This window comes from Ixodes scapularis, unplaced genomic scaffold, assembly GCF_016920785.2.
Source record: "Ixodes scapularis isolate PalLabHiFi unplaced genomic scaffold, ASM1692078v2 PGA_scaffold1__304_contigs__length_218370807, whole genome shotgun sequence".
Taxonomy (NCBI): Eukaryota; Metazoa; Arthropoda; class Arachnida; order Ixodida; family Ixodidae; genus Ixodes; species Ixodes scapularis.
In genome coordinates this window covers 148,141,954-148,155,592 of record NW_024609846.1, presented here as the reverse complement: position 1 = coordinate 148,155,592, position 13,639 = coordinate 148,141,954, and the positions used below count along the sequence as shown (strand labels likewise).

The 13,639-nt window shown below is 46.8% G+C and overlaps 1 protein-coding gene across 1 annotated transcript in view; it reads left to right on the top strand.

Annotated features, from left to right (window-relative positions):
* LOC115323868 (neprilysin-11-like) overlaps nt 1–13,639 on the top strand; it is a 138,773-nt gene that overhangs the window by 57,031 nt on the left and 68,103 nt on the right. The window contains exon 9 of the mRNA XM_029984376.2: nt 1,142–1,379. Within this exon, the coding sequence (XP_029840236.2) occupies nt 1,142–1,379 (238 nt within the window). The remainder of the gene's footprint in view (nt 1–1,141; nt 1,380–13,639) is intronic.

Genomic DNA, 13,639 nt, shown 5'->3' with positions numbered 1-13,639 from the left:
GATCGGCGTCCTGACGTCCCTGTGCGCTCCCGTCTGGTGCTTTCTCTCTCAGCTTTATACAGTTTGTTTGGCAAAACCACAGGCACTTCAGCGTTGATTTATTCGTTTTCGATGCTAGCAGCACTAAACAAACAAAAAAAATCTAAAAATTTGTTTTCGACAATGCCGTTCTCAGGCAACATTCAAAATTAGAGAATGTGCGCGTTGACGAGGTATATAAGCAAGTGCCTTTACTGGTTACGACGGAATATAAACATACAAGGAAAAATGTAACAGGTGAGCAGAAGCTGCTAGTACGCCAATAGTAGAAGAACTTGCACACCCTATAACGCCCAACGTGCGTGGTACCTTGCTCGTGAGTCTTATTGATTTCCTTAGTTCTCAGCGCAGATATACACTTTGTATTTTGTGTTGCAGATATCGTATCGGGTAAACAAATTAAAGAGGAGCTTGGAAAAGATTTTCTTGTGCAATGGACAGATATAACAACGCCTAGTTCAGTCCCTGCTCTCCTTTTCTTCAGGCATGCTGACCCATATGCTGTCCATTTGTTGCCCATAAGCTATTCGTATGCTCTCCACATATATCCATATAAATGTCGCTGTCGTTTGGGATAGTATGGGCGCTGCCGACGCAGATGTGTAACCCGGACGTGAAGCTAAGACCTATATTCTTTTCTACCCCTTCTCTTTCTTTTTATTGTTATGTCTTCCTCTCTCCCGCCCCTTCTTCTACTGGAAATTTGCCATGTCTTTTTATTCGTGTGTGTTCCTCCTTTAACAGTCAGTACTTCCTATCTGTCTTCCTTTGCCCTAGAAATAAACGCCAGTTGTCACTAGCGCTCTATCCTAGGTCTACATTCTTCCTCCCTTGTCTATGCGCTAATTAACCAAGCTGTTTAATCTATGTGCCTCGTGCGAATGGCTGCGAATCGACCGAATCGAACATCTCTAAGGCAGATTAAAATCTTGTCTTTTTGGAAACACTTCGCGTTCTAAAACCGAAGCCGCAAAATAGTAAATCATTAATATGAGCCCTCAGATATTTGCAGAAATTAGCTTATTCTATGCCTTATTGGCCGTTTCCATTGTAATATATTATATAACATCGAAACACCATAACTGCTTTCCATTTTTTCCAGTAACCTCTTGCAGGATTACATGGGCTGGATGTTGATACTGGATTACATTAAAACTGCCGGAGGAAAACTTCAGGTGTATTGGAAAACATTTAAAAACGAAGCAAAGTTCAGCCCTGAGAAACCAAAAGAATGGAAGGAACTCTGTTTGGACGCACTGGTAACAGAGGAAACAACAATGTATGCTCCTGCAGCTTACCTTTACTTACAAAGCTACTTTCCCCCGAACGAAAAACAACAAGTAAGATTTCATCACGTTTCTTATGAATCAGTCATCAATTTTATACATTCAGTAGCTTTAAAATAAAAACAATAACATGTGTGAGTTACGTACTTAATTTGGGAATATTCTGCTTCTAATATTTTTTATCGTGCAAGTACTCTTAAGCACGGCCACATTCCATGTTCTAATAGAAACTATACGGTAGAGTGTCACAAAATTCTTTACCTAATTAAAAACAGTGACAAAGGGGAGGTATAGATGATAAGAAGAACAATTATACTTGACCTCCCGTGACTGCACTGCTGCTCAGAATAACATGAACCGGTCAAGTACTGCAGAATATGTTATAGCGATAGTCTTAGAGTACCTTTCTAAATATTGACATGCCAGTTGCACAAGGAAAAAATATATGTGGGAAGCCGGAAATGCATTCAACGAGTACGACTTAGCTACTGGATGTGGGAAGTAAAAAAATGTCAGCCTTTTCACTCTGGTGAAGAAGGAAGACCAGCGAAGCTGTATTATGGTGGGAATGAAGTATTTATAAATGTAAACATTAAGGTGTGATTGGGTAATTGGTTATTTGAACGATTTAAGAATCAAACATATATATAACGATCCGGGTTGGAATTTATTTTTTTATCGCAGTGACCATGGCCTTGTGATCGGTGTGGTACACAGCCAGTGTCGAACCGAAATTTTATCGGTTCGGTTCCGGTTCGGGTTCACGAATTTCGGTTCAGCTCCGGTTCAGTTCCGGGGACCGAAAAATAACGGTTCGAACCGGTTTGAACCGGTTCGAACCGGTTCGAAGCGCTAAACTGAGAATATGTTTTCCGCGTTCCTTTGGCTATAGGCACTTTTCAGGAGTGAAACGAGTAACTATATACTTTCTTTTTTTCATTTGTTGAATGCACTTTTATTTCCAGGTACCAAAAATAAATTGCGTTGTTTCATTTGGATGAAACAGTAAATGATAAGCTAGATTAACATATACGACTGAACAACTATTTCTTTTTACCTCAGTCGTATATATTTCACCTGAATCTAAAGGTTATCAGTCTGGCGGGTCGCCTAAAATGCACGTGACTAGTAGACGATTGCGTCGCAATATTAAAAGTCGAGTCCTACTGTGCTCTTGTACTTAAAATATTAATTACAGTGCATACAATCATAAAATGGACACGTTCTCGCCATATATATATTCTGAAATCTGGATTATAAAATACGATTCAAAATATATATGATCACGATACAACTAAGTTAAAAGCAATAATATTTTCAAAATGTCAGGAAAGTTTTAGGACAAACCCTTGCAGTCTACTTTTTATAGACCACTAAGCGGCAAGCACAACGCTTGCTTTCCTGACTAATATTGTTTTCATTCAGCACCATGACGCACGCGAATAATTATGCAGAAAAGAGTGACCTTCGTATTCAGTACGGATCTGGCCTAAAAAAGAGCGCATTGAAGTGCATATTTTCGACATAACTCGGCGTTTGATGTTTGTTCTTGACAAGATGCCGGTCAATTTACTTTGTCAATAAGCATCACCCTTGCTACTCGGTGATTTGTTGTTTAATAGAACAAAGTAGTATTTCATAGTCTACCCGACATTACAGCTGCTTAATTGGTCACTTTCTGACGGTCTGCGTGCGCAATCGTCATAGTTCACCCACGCGCCACTGTGTGCTTTGTTTTCATCCAGCCCAGAGACACAAAAAATCGTTGTTCATCGAATAAAAGAAGCAACAGACTTCTATATGTTTGAGAAGTTGAATACTCGTCAGGAACACATGTTATTTAAATCAACTTGAAACTGAAAAAAAAATGGCTAAGTTTCTTTCAAATCCTCTCGAGGATAAAAATGCCGGAAAATATTTCCAGAGCATATTTCAGATAATGACTGGGTGCATTAACTTATGATGTGTATCTTTAGTGTGATCGTCCCTTTTGTCTATGTTGTCAAGTCTTCAGGTAGTATATAAATATTTGTTATTGTCATCAATCAATATGACTGTATGAATTTCACATAACCGCTTGAGACCGACACGGGAGGACAATACTCGAAAATAGCCATCCATTGAGTCTTCGGAACGCGCTTATTTGTTCACTGTTTGTCAGTGTGAAACACCGGGTTGCGGGGTAGGCCAAAAAGAACTGTGTGCTTACGTTATAGATTTGAAGGTAAATACACAAAATGGGCAGAAATAGAAATAATAAATGATATTCTTCTAAATAATGCCATTCAAGACGCCAATTACTGCAAGAAGAAATATATGGGAATGCATGTTTTAAACGTAAACATGTTTGATGGAACTTCGTCTGGTTGGGTCAAAAAGTTGAGAAATACAGACTTTCACAAACCAAGTCCTAAACATTTAGTGGCCCGACGTTTCAATTGGTCGAGCTCAATAGGTCGAAAGGCGCTTAACCCTCGGCGTGTGTCAACGGACTAGGGCACTTGAAGTAGAAGTGGGGGAATCGAACGACACACCGTAGATATAGGAGCTGCTGCTCTCCACGTGCAAATAGTCGTGCACTTGTTTTGGGGCCTAATTTTACAACTCCGTACTTTATCAGTCATGCGCGCTCTAACATTTTATCAGGCCGCAGAACATCATCGCGAGACTGCTATAGGAAGCATTCACTGGCGGCCATAGCTGTGTGCGCGACTGCTGAGCGCATGCTGATGGCTAGCTTCCAGGGTCCTTTTGCAACGTGCATTCCACACCGTTAAAATGGCCGGTCTTAGCAACCTATGAATGTGGGCTCGTTCTGAGCATGCGCTCTAGACAGCACCCACAAATATGGCGCCCAGTGAATACTCCTTATATATACTGCACAACTTTACAATTTGGACATCCCCTTTTGCTATATTTGTTTCAGCTTAAAAGGGCGATGCAACAATTTTTGTACTTTGCGCAAATACCGCTTAAAGGGGATCCCTGACGCGAATGACCTATGAAACACGCGTTCGGTTTTCACCCCATTCAATAGAAGTCCGAGAAAAAGAATAAAGAAAAACGAGCAGCGTTCACCCCCTCAACTCGCAGCCAGAACAAGCGACCACGTCATCTGGAGCTGATTATATGCCGCCAATGTTGATCATAGCCACGAGCTGGGGTTGGCAAAGCACAGGGCACGCGCTGAGTTTCAGACATTGTTATGGCTCGGCTGTTGTCGTCGTTGCTGCGATTGGGCACGGGCCACTACCCGAATGTTTCTCGAGCTAGTAATTATCACGAGCCCAAATTGAGTGCCCACGCAATGCTCGGGTCCAATCTATGAACAGCATTCGAATATCGTCATATGGATGTACTGCGATCCCCACGTTACGTTATCAAATTTTGCAAATGAGAGATTGAAGGAAAACGATCGATTTTGTCCTTGAAATTACATCCGCAAACAAAGGAGTTTCTTGGCCATTGGCGTTCCGTGTGAGTATCCTTGAGTCCCAGGTTTGCCAGTAAGCTCGTGTAAAGTGAAAAACATTCCAACTGAATATCGTTGCACCGCTCCTTTAAAGGGGCATTGCAAAGGAACGAAGAAAACCAAAAGCTGCTTCGAACGGCGTGCCTATCAGTGTCACACACGAATGTTCAGTGCCGACATTGGTCTAGAGCGTCGGATAATGATGACATAAAATTCTAGAGGTAGGACTGGCTGAATAGGCGCAAGGACCCTTTCTGATCCTTTCAAGCACGTGACTCTCACTCAAATATTTGCTTGTAACACTCGTAAATTGGTGGGGCGTTCACATCCTCATAACTGGATGTTGATTTCCAACACTTTGGAAGATCGCGTATGGTTGCTGCACGCTCTTGTCGCTTCGGTTCTCTACTGATTCAGACAAAAGACGTCATCAACAAAAGAAAATTTGCTCAAAATTCTAAATTTCTTTAACCTATTATGTTCAAAATATGCTAGATTTATTGTTTATTTTATGATTAATCTGTTGCTAGGGTCGCAGTCACTAATTCGAGCAAAAGCAATGCAAATTAAAAAAAAAAAAAAGAAAGGCCAGAAACGCATTGCATGGCCTCTTCTAGGGTGCCTTCATGTGCGCTTTGCTTACGGTGGAGACATCTCGCCATTTTGTTCCCCACTTTTATTTTTATATTTTGTTCAGAAGCGCGTGAAAGTGCGTGTCCCTGCACGCGTGTGTGGCGCTGACAGTCCTACGGCGACATTTTGTTTTCGTCGATTTCTTTGTATTTTCCCCATGAGCGTGTGCTGTCGGCATCGGGTACTACAAAGGGTGGCATCACTCTAAACAGAGAGACATTGAGGCACCCTAGCCTCTTCAAGTACAGATGCAGCCTATGCTACAAGCGCGAGCCTATGGTCCCGAGCACTCGCACTGGAGGAACGCGCGTGATTGGACACTGAAAGCCCAGAGTTCGCTTTTTTTAGCTTCTGGAATACTTACACTTAAAGTGGAACGGAGTATTGTGTTGAGAACATCACATTTCAACAAAATATTGGACTGTTTAACATGGTTTGCAGTTTGCTGAGAAAATCAAATTCCAAGGTGCAAGATGCACGCTGCAAAAGGTTCGCGCTCAGCTCAACCCATGTATTCAGAAATTTTTCTTGCATGACGCAGCGTAATGAGGGAGGCGCGAGCGTCTGGCACCCCGAAAACGCGCTTTCTGGCAGGAGTGATTTCGCAAACGAAGTAGTTTTGCAGGATCACGCTGTCTGCGCTGCGCCGAAGATGCGGACCAGAGGAACTTTCATAACACATAAGGTTTTTAACCCTCCCCCCCCCTTTTTTTTTTTTTTTAGTTGACGGTGTTTCTCTACAGAATACTTTTTAGTTTTGAGAGACTTACTCCTTTGTTTGGGGGTGCCAAATTGACAATTATATGCGTGTCATTTATTTTCAGTAAGTATCAATTTCTTTTATTTTGCACCCAAAAACTGTGAACATTAAACAAAACTCCGAGATTTTGAGCCACTGCCGACGTTCGACTGTCCCTCAAAGGCCACTAAAATCTTTTTTTTTTTTTTAGGTATCTTTGCGGTACACAATTGTAGTTCTATTTATCGTCAGACTAATAAGCTATATTTAGTCCTTTCAATCCTTTTATTCTCGGGGACAACTTTCTGAGACTGTTCACCAACAACGAAAACATGTCTCAGTGCCTCAATGATGTGTACATGTAAAATGATTCATGAAACAATTTTTGCACTTTCAGTAAATGCCGCTAAGAGGTAATTTCCGAAGTTGATAGCTTGCAAAAACACCCATTAGTTTGCTTCTCTGCTCACAGGCAGGCGCAGAAAAAATAAAGACCAGCTTTCCCTTTCTCAACTCGCAGTTGGAACAAGCGCGATGTGATCTGAAGCTAATTGTGACGATGATGAACCGCCAGTGTTCATCATAGTGATGCGCTGGGGTTTCCAAAGAATAAAGCATGGGTTGAGCTTCAGACATTTTTAGAGTTCGGCTAGTCTCATCTTTGATTGAACAGGAGTCAACACGAATGTTTGGCGATGCTGCTTGTCAAAAACCCGAGCACTCGGCTCGGGCTCATGACAACCGAGTACGTCACGCTGTCGCATTACTGGCAGTGAGAAGTCGTGATGGCATGTGACGTCACGATGTCAACAGCATTAATACATCTACATTTCTTTGCAACTCAAGAAGGTAGGACGAGTGAAAAGATTGCCAGGGAGGAAAAAGCACACGAAACTTTGGAGAAGAGAGGGGGAAATTGACGTTCTGAATTTAAGTCGACTTGACACGGTGAGTCATGCGACTACGCGACGGGACCACGTGGTGTGACATTATTTGACAGCATGTCTTAAAACCATGACGTCACGTGACCACGTGGCACACTATTAACCCTAGTGCCAGTGTGCCAATACAAAAGCGCCACGAAAACCCACAATTTCTTATACATTGCAATTCGGTATATGACAATTTGATCACTACATAGAATTGCCAGTTGCCAATTTTTACTTCTCAAACACTCACTTTGTAATAAAAAAAAAATACCGTGAACCGTTTTGAACCGGTTACCGTAATATTTTTTTTTCGGTTCAGTTCCGGTTCAATTCCAAGATGGCGGCGAAGATTTCGGTTTGGTTCAGACCCGGTTCGGCTAAAAATAACGGTTCTGTTCCGGTTTTTGGTTCGGTTCGGTTCCGGTTCGACACTCTGGGTGCACCACCACAGGGTGTACGCTGACGGCAGGCACGTTCTTCGTCAAGACGAGGTTTATACACGTCCGATGCTTGGTCATGGGCACCGTAGCTTCATTCACACAGGCAAGCCCGAAGCGCTCGATCGTAAACGAAGTGAAACAGTTTCCCTCCTGGAGTGCAATGTCAACGTTAAAGTCACCCTTCACTACCGCAGATCGCTGAGACACCAGAGCGCAGGAGAGGAGAGCTTCGCGACAAGAGAGCGCTCGTTATACATGATGGGGAAAACAGCTCAGAAAACACGGACTACGAGGAGGAACAAACATGACAGCACAATGCTGTACTCACAACTGAAGAATTTTAATAAAGGAAACAAAGACAGAAAAGCTATACACAGTCTCTTAAAAGATTGCACAAAAACAAAGGACCACTCTCGCCAACCGTGAAGCGTGTCAATAAACTACCCGTTCACTACGTGACTCATGTTTTGCCGCAGGAAGGAAATTTCTTTGGCTGACAGTGCCAATGACGGTTCACTAACACACGAATGACCATGACACAGAATGTGGAAGGCCTAAATGATCTCTCTCGTCACCCTATCCTTGTGCGCTCCCAGAACGGTGACTCTGCCAAAGCCCAGGCCGACACTGGCAATCTCTGCAATGAACGGGCAGTTATCCGGAACTTCCTTCGTAGGCATACCCTATAGATCAAGTCTTGAGCGATGAATCGCTCAACTGACTTTGGCAGACTGCCAACTGACTTTGGCAGTTTTCGGCGCCCCAATAAATAGGCCAGATATGTTCCAGGATTAGTGCGGAGGTAGTTAGTCGTTCCAGCGCGAAGTGCACCAAGGCGCACATAAAACCTTTTGTCCCTTGTGTTGCGTGTGTGGTATATAAAATACCTTTGTCGTGTGACAGGCGCTACGTGGGGCAAAGAGGAAGATGTCTGAATGATAAATTACGTGAGCACTCATATTCGCTCGGAGCTACGGTTGGGGGGTTTTTGCCCGTTCATTGCAGAGATTGCCAGTGTCGGCCGGACTTTGGCAGAGTCACCGTTCTGCGAGCGCACAAGGATAGGGTGACGAGAGAGATCATTGAGGCCTTCCACATTCTGTGTCATGGTCATTCGTGCGTTAGTGAACCGTCATTGGCGCTGTCAGCCAAAGAAATTTCCTTCCTGCGGCAAAACATGAGTCACGTAGTGAACGGGTAGTTTATTGACACGCTTCACGGTTGGCGAGAGTGGTCCTTTGTTTTTGTGCAATCTTTTAAGATACTGTGTATGTTTTTTCTGTCTTTGTTTCCTTTATTAAAATTCTTCAGTTGCGAGTACAGCATTGTCCTGTCGTGTTTGTTCCTCCTCGTAGTCCGTGTTTTCTGAGCTGTTTTCTCCATCATGTATAACGTCAACCAACTGGCCCAGTTCTCCACCTTATTTGAGCGCTCGTCACGAAGGCGCATATGCGATCTCATTACGCGTGTCGCGTGCTTCACTATCTTGCGAGCTTTTCAATTCACATAATTTGCAGATATAATGGCGTCAAGAAAATTTCAAAACGCGTGTTCACAACATAGCGGGAAAGCTCACTGGAGGAAAGCTCCCTGAAACAATGTTCAGTGCAGAGCCGGCTGACGAGGAGAAAGCTCATCACCCTTTCCACTGAGGCAGAGAGAGGCACACGCACACAATTGTAACGCGCTAAATGCAAAGTGTTCGTCCTACTAAATTAATGGCGAAACATGATGATGTTGACTCAACAGTGCAGTGCAAACTACCGTAGACCACAGTAACATATATACAATGGGTCAAGATAATTATTGCTTTATTCCTCATATGTCGGCAAATTTTAAGATCATATAGTAATTTGATTGAATCTAGTGTACACTAAATTGAGATGAAAACAGCCTTGTGAGGCCAATTAAGCTAAACTAAGTGGCACAACCGTCTTGAACGCAGCGGTTCGGAGTGTAACCATTAAAGATAAATTATTTTGCTGACGTTATCTATCCTAACTTAATATATTGTCACGGGTGGTGACCAGAGTAACAATAAATAAACAGGAAGAACTAAACGTTTAATGTGGCGAACTTGTGCCAAAACAAAAAGAGAATAGAAAATAATAACAAAGCGTCGCGAGCGTCGAGGTCGGCGAGACAGCAGAGTCGAGCGCTGGGGCGAAAACTGACTCGACAAGGTCGCGGGCGGCCTCTTATCTAGAGTGAGTCGTTATCTCGAAGATTCGGCGGAGAAGGTTCGAGCGTAGCGCGCTCGGTGCGAGAATGAACAAGCACTTCTCGGTGCGAGAATGAACAAGCACTTTCTAGAACAACAAAAACAAGGATGAACGATAGTTATGTCCGCAGCAAGAATGAACGAGAACTTTCTACAAGTCCGTGACCCTGCGCGCGGCATTATTACTACGCATTTGTCATCTCTGCCACTCATAGTGTTCTTCTTTTGAAATTAGTGACTACTTTCGATTTCCAGACAATTCTAATTCTCATTTTTGTCCACCAGAAAGAAAACTTAAGTTCACGTATCATTATAGACACTTTACACACGCGGAAGATTACAGCCGCCATTGCTGACCTTCTCTTGTCTTACCGAGATACTGAGCCGCGAAAGGGAGCGTTGACGAGCCTCCAGATAATCCTGTGGCTGAAGAGCAGGACACAACAGAATCTAAAATGGCAATAACCTGTCCTGCTGCGGTAATAATGCAGTGATGTAAAGAGAATAAGGGAAAACATAAACTGAAGGTCGGTTATGGCGGCGCCCATGCACAGCTGCTGCAAAACGTCTATAGCCAAAAAAAAAAAAAAAAGATCAGTGTGACGATGACCGTTTTCTTCGGGATTAAAAATTAAAGTTCTTTACTGAGAGTAAGGCTAGAGCAGCCTACCGTGTACGCAGGTGTTACATCATTAGCATGGTTAATGCCGGAGTTTCGAGAAAAAAAATGTTTTAGTCTTTCAACATTTTATGCTAACAGAGGATTAACTGTAGGCTTTTTTTTCATTTTTATAGTGAATAAAAAAAAGATCGCTAATAGTCGTCATTTATTGTATCTATATTTGTAACCCATCTAGAGGAACTCCAATTTGTTTCCATTCAGAAAAAAAAAACAAAGACGAGACTTTTACAAACTCCAAGCCATCGCTTAATTTAGTCTTCCCTAGGCCAAGCTCTGGGGTTTTAATACTCTGGACGACTTACGGAAGACCACGTTTCGCCTAAGCTAATTTCTTGCATTCACTTCTTTCCCACTCATCAGGTGCCCATGAAAAAAATTCAGTGTTTGAACTGTATACCTCACATATATTTTTTATCCTCTTCCCGCTATTCCAATACCCGTCACGATCCTTCTAGAACGTGGACGAAGGGGGCCGAAGCACCCGCCGAGAAGAGACGACACGCAGCCTTGTTGTGAGGGTGGACGATGACTGACCGGGGCGGCGTACGCTCCGCGGTGTTTATTTGGCACGGTGATCAATGTTGCCCGCCGAGCCTGGCGGCCACAGACGCGCGGACTGGAGGGGGCGCTACATACTTGTTACATTCTCCCCCCCCCCCCCCCCCCCCCACCCCAGCTTGTTTTTTCTAAAAACAAAATAAATAAATAACCAGGCACACGGCCGACACCGACTCAGTGTCTGGTCGCGCCAGGTCCTGGCCAGTCGACGGCGAAGGTTAACCCGGCGAGTAACGGTCAGGTGGCCTTCGCTGCCGTGTACTCTGCCTGGGCACTGGAGTCGACGGGCCGGGTGTGGCAACGCCGGGCGCTGCCTGTACGGGTCGCGCTCCATCCGGTGGAGCTGCAGGGACCGAATTTGGGGTGTGGCACCGGTCCAACTGGTGCCACAGGACTGGTGACGATTGTCGCCTCCGTGGTGGGTCGCGCTCCATTGGCCGAGACTGGTGCTGTCGTTGATCCCCCTGTGGGCTGGTCCTCCGAAGCGACGGCCGAGGGTGCAAGCCAGGTCCCGGAGCGAGGCCTGACATGGTCGGCGTGCCGGTGCCAGGTGGTCCCGTCGGGCATGCGGACGAGCAGCGACGAGGCACTCGCTGGTGAAACCACATGTCCGGCAGACCAGGGTGGGCCAGGACGGAAGTTCCTGGCGTAGACCGACGCTCCCGGCTCCGGCAAAGGCCCGGGACGGCATCCTCGGTAAGCAGCCAGCTTCTGCTTTAGCTGCTTCAGGAGCGCCGTGGACCGGAGGTTTGGATGCAAGACGTCCAAGGGTGTCTTGACCATCCGGTCCAGCAGAAGCTCGCAGGGGGCACGGCCAGTGACCTCATGGGGTGTGGTCCGGTACTGGAACAGTACCCGGGCCACCTGCGTCCGGAAATCCCCGGGCTGGCTCTTCTTGAGCTTGTTTTTGATGGTCTGTACCACCCGCTCGGCTGCACCATTGGAAGCGGGGTGGTACGGTGGAAACAGCATCCGGCGGATCCCATTCCTCTGCAGCCAGTCCAGGTACTCGGCACTGACGAAAGCGGGACCATTGTCCGACACAATAATGTCCGGCAATCCCTGCGCCGCGAAGACTTGCCGCAGCGCCGCAATTGTCGCGCTTGCCGATGGACTGGTGACTGGCAGTGCCTCCACCCACTTTGAGAAGGCGTCCACTACCACCAGGAAGTAGTGGCCCTTGAAGGGTCCCGCATAATCCACGTGCAAGCGCGACCACGGCCTCTGTGGGAGCGGCCAGGAGGTGATCTCCACGTGGCGCGAGGCTCGCTGGTTCTCCTGGCAGACCTGGCAGCCTTGCACCTGTTGCACGATGTCCTGGTCAGGCCAGGCCACCAAACGTGCGACCGTGCCACCATCTTGGTATTTTCAATGCCTAGATGCCCCGCATGCAGCAAGTGCAGGACCTTGGCCCGGAGACTTTGTGGAATCACCAACTTGGAGCCCCACAGCAGGCAGCCCTGCTCCAAGCTCCGATCGGCGGCCTTGTGGCTGTAGGCTTGATGACGCAGCTCCTCCCTTCGGTACACCGCCTTGATCACCTGCGACAGGACCGGGTCCCGGCTGGTCGCCTGCGCCACCGCAGTCCTGGTGAGCACCCCCGGGTAGGCCCGCTCCAGCAGGAGAACGTCAGCTGGCTCTGCAACGGCAGCAGGCACCTCCGGCAGGGGTAGGCGGCTCAGAGCGTCGGTAGGTCCGAGGTCCTTCCCAGGGCGGTAGACCAGCTTGTAACTGTAGGCCATCAGCGTCAAGGCCCAGCGTACAACACGAGGTGATGCTTGCACCGGGACTGCCTTGTCAAGCCCCATCAGCGGCTTGTGGTTCGTGACCGCCTCGAAATTTCGGCCCCACAGGTACTGGTGGAAGCGCTGGACCCCGAATATGAGGGCCAAGCCTTCCTTGTCGAGCTGGCTGTAGCGTTGCTCTGCTGCATGGAGACGACAAGAAGCAACGCCACAGGGCGTTCCTGACCATCCTGACCCCGGTGCGACAGGACGGCTCCTACCCCGTACGGCGACGCATCCATGGTGAGGACCACAAGCTTGGCCGGATCAAAGTGCACCAGCACTGGAGCCTTAACGACCAGCTTCTTGCTGCGCTGGAAGGCCAAGTCCTGCTCCTTCTTCCAGGCCCACAGCTGACCATCTTGAAGCAGACGATGCAGTGGCTCTAGATGCGTCGACAGGTGGACAGGAACCTCCTGTAGAAATTGACAAGGCCGAGGTAGCTCTGAAGCTCCTTCTTGCTCTTGGGCTTCGGCGCCTTGAGCACGGCCTCGATCTTGCGGGGTGCCGGGGCCGGGCCAGCCTGGGAGATGGTGTGTCCCAGGTACTCCACACTGGGGGTCGGGAACACACACTTGTCCAGCCTCAGCTTGAGACCGGCGTCCTGTAATCGTGTCAGGACTTTGCGCAGGTTCTGCAGGTGGTCCCCGTCGTTGGTATTGGTAACCAGGATGTCGTCCAAGTACACCGCCACGTGCCTCATGCCCCTGAAGAGGCTGTCCATCTCCCTCTGGAAGATGGCTGGGGCTGAGGCCACGCCAAACGGTAGGCGCGTGTACTGGAAGAGTCCCATGGTTGTCGAAATCGTGACATACTTCCGGGTGGCATCCTGAAGCACCAGCTGCTGATAGGCCTC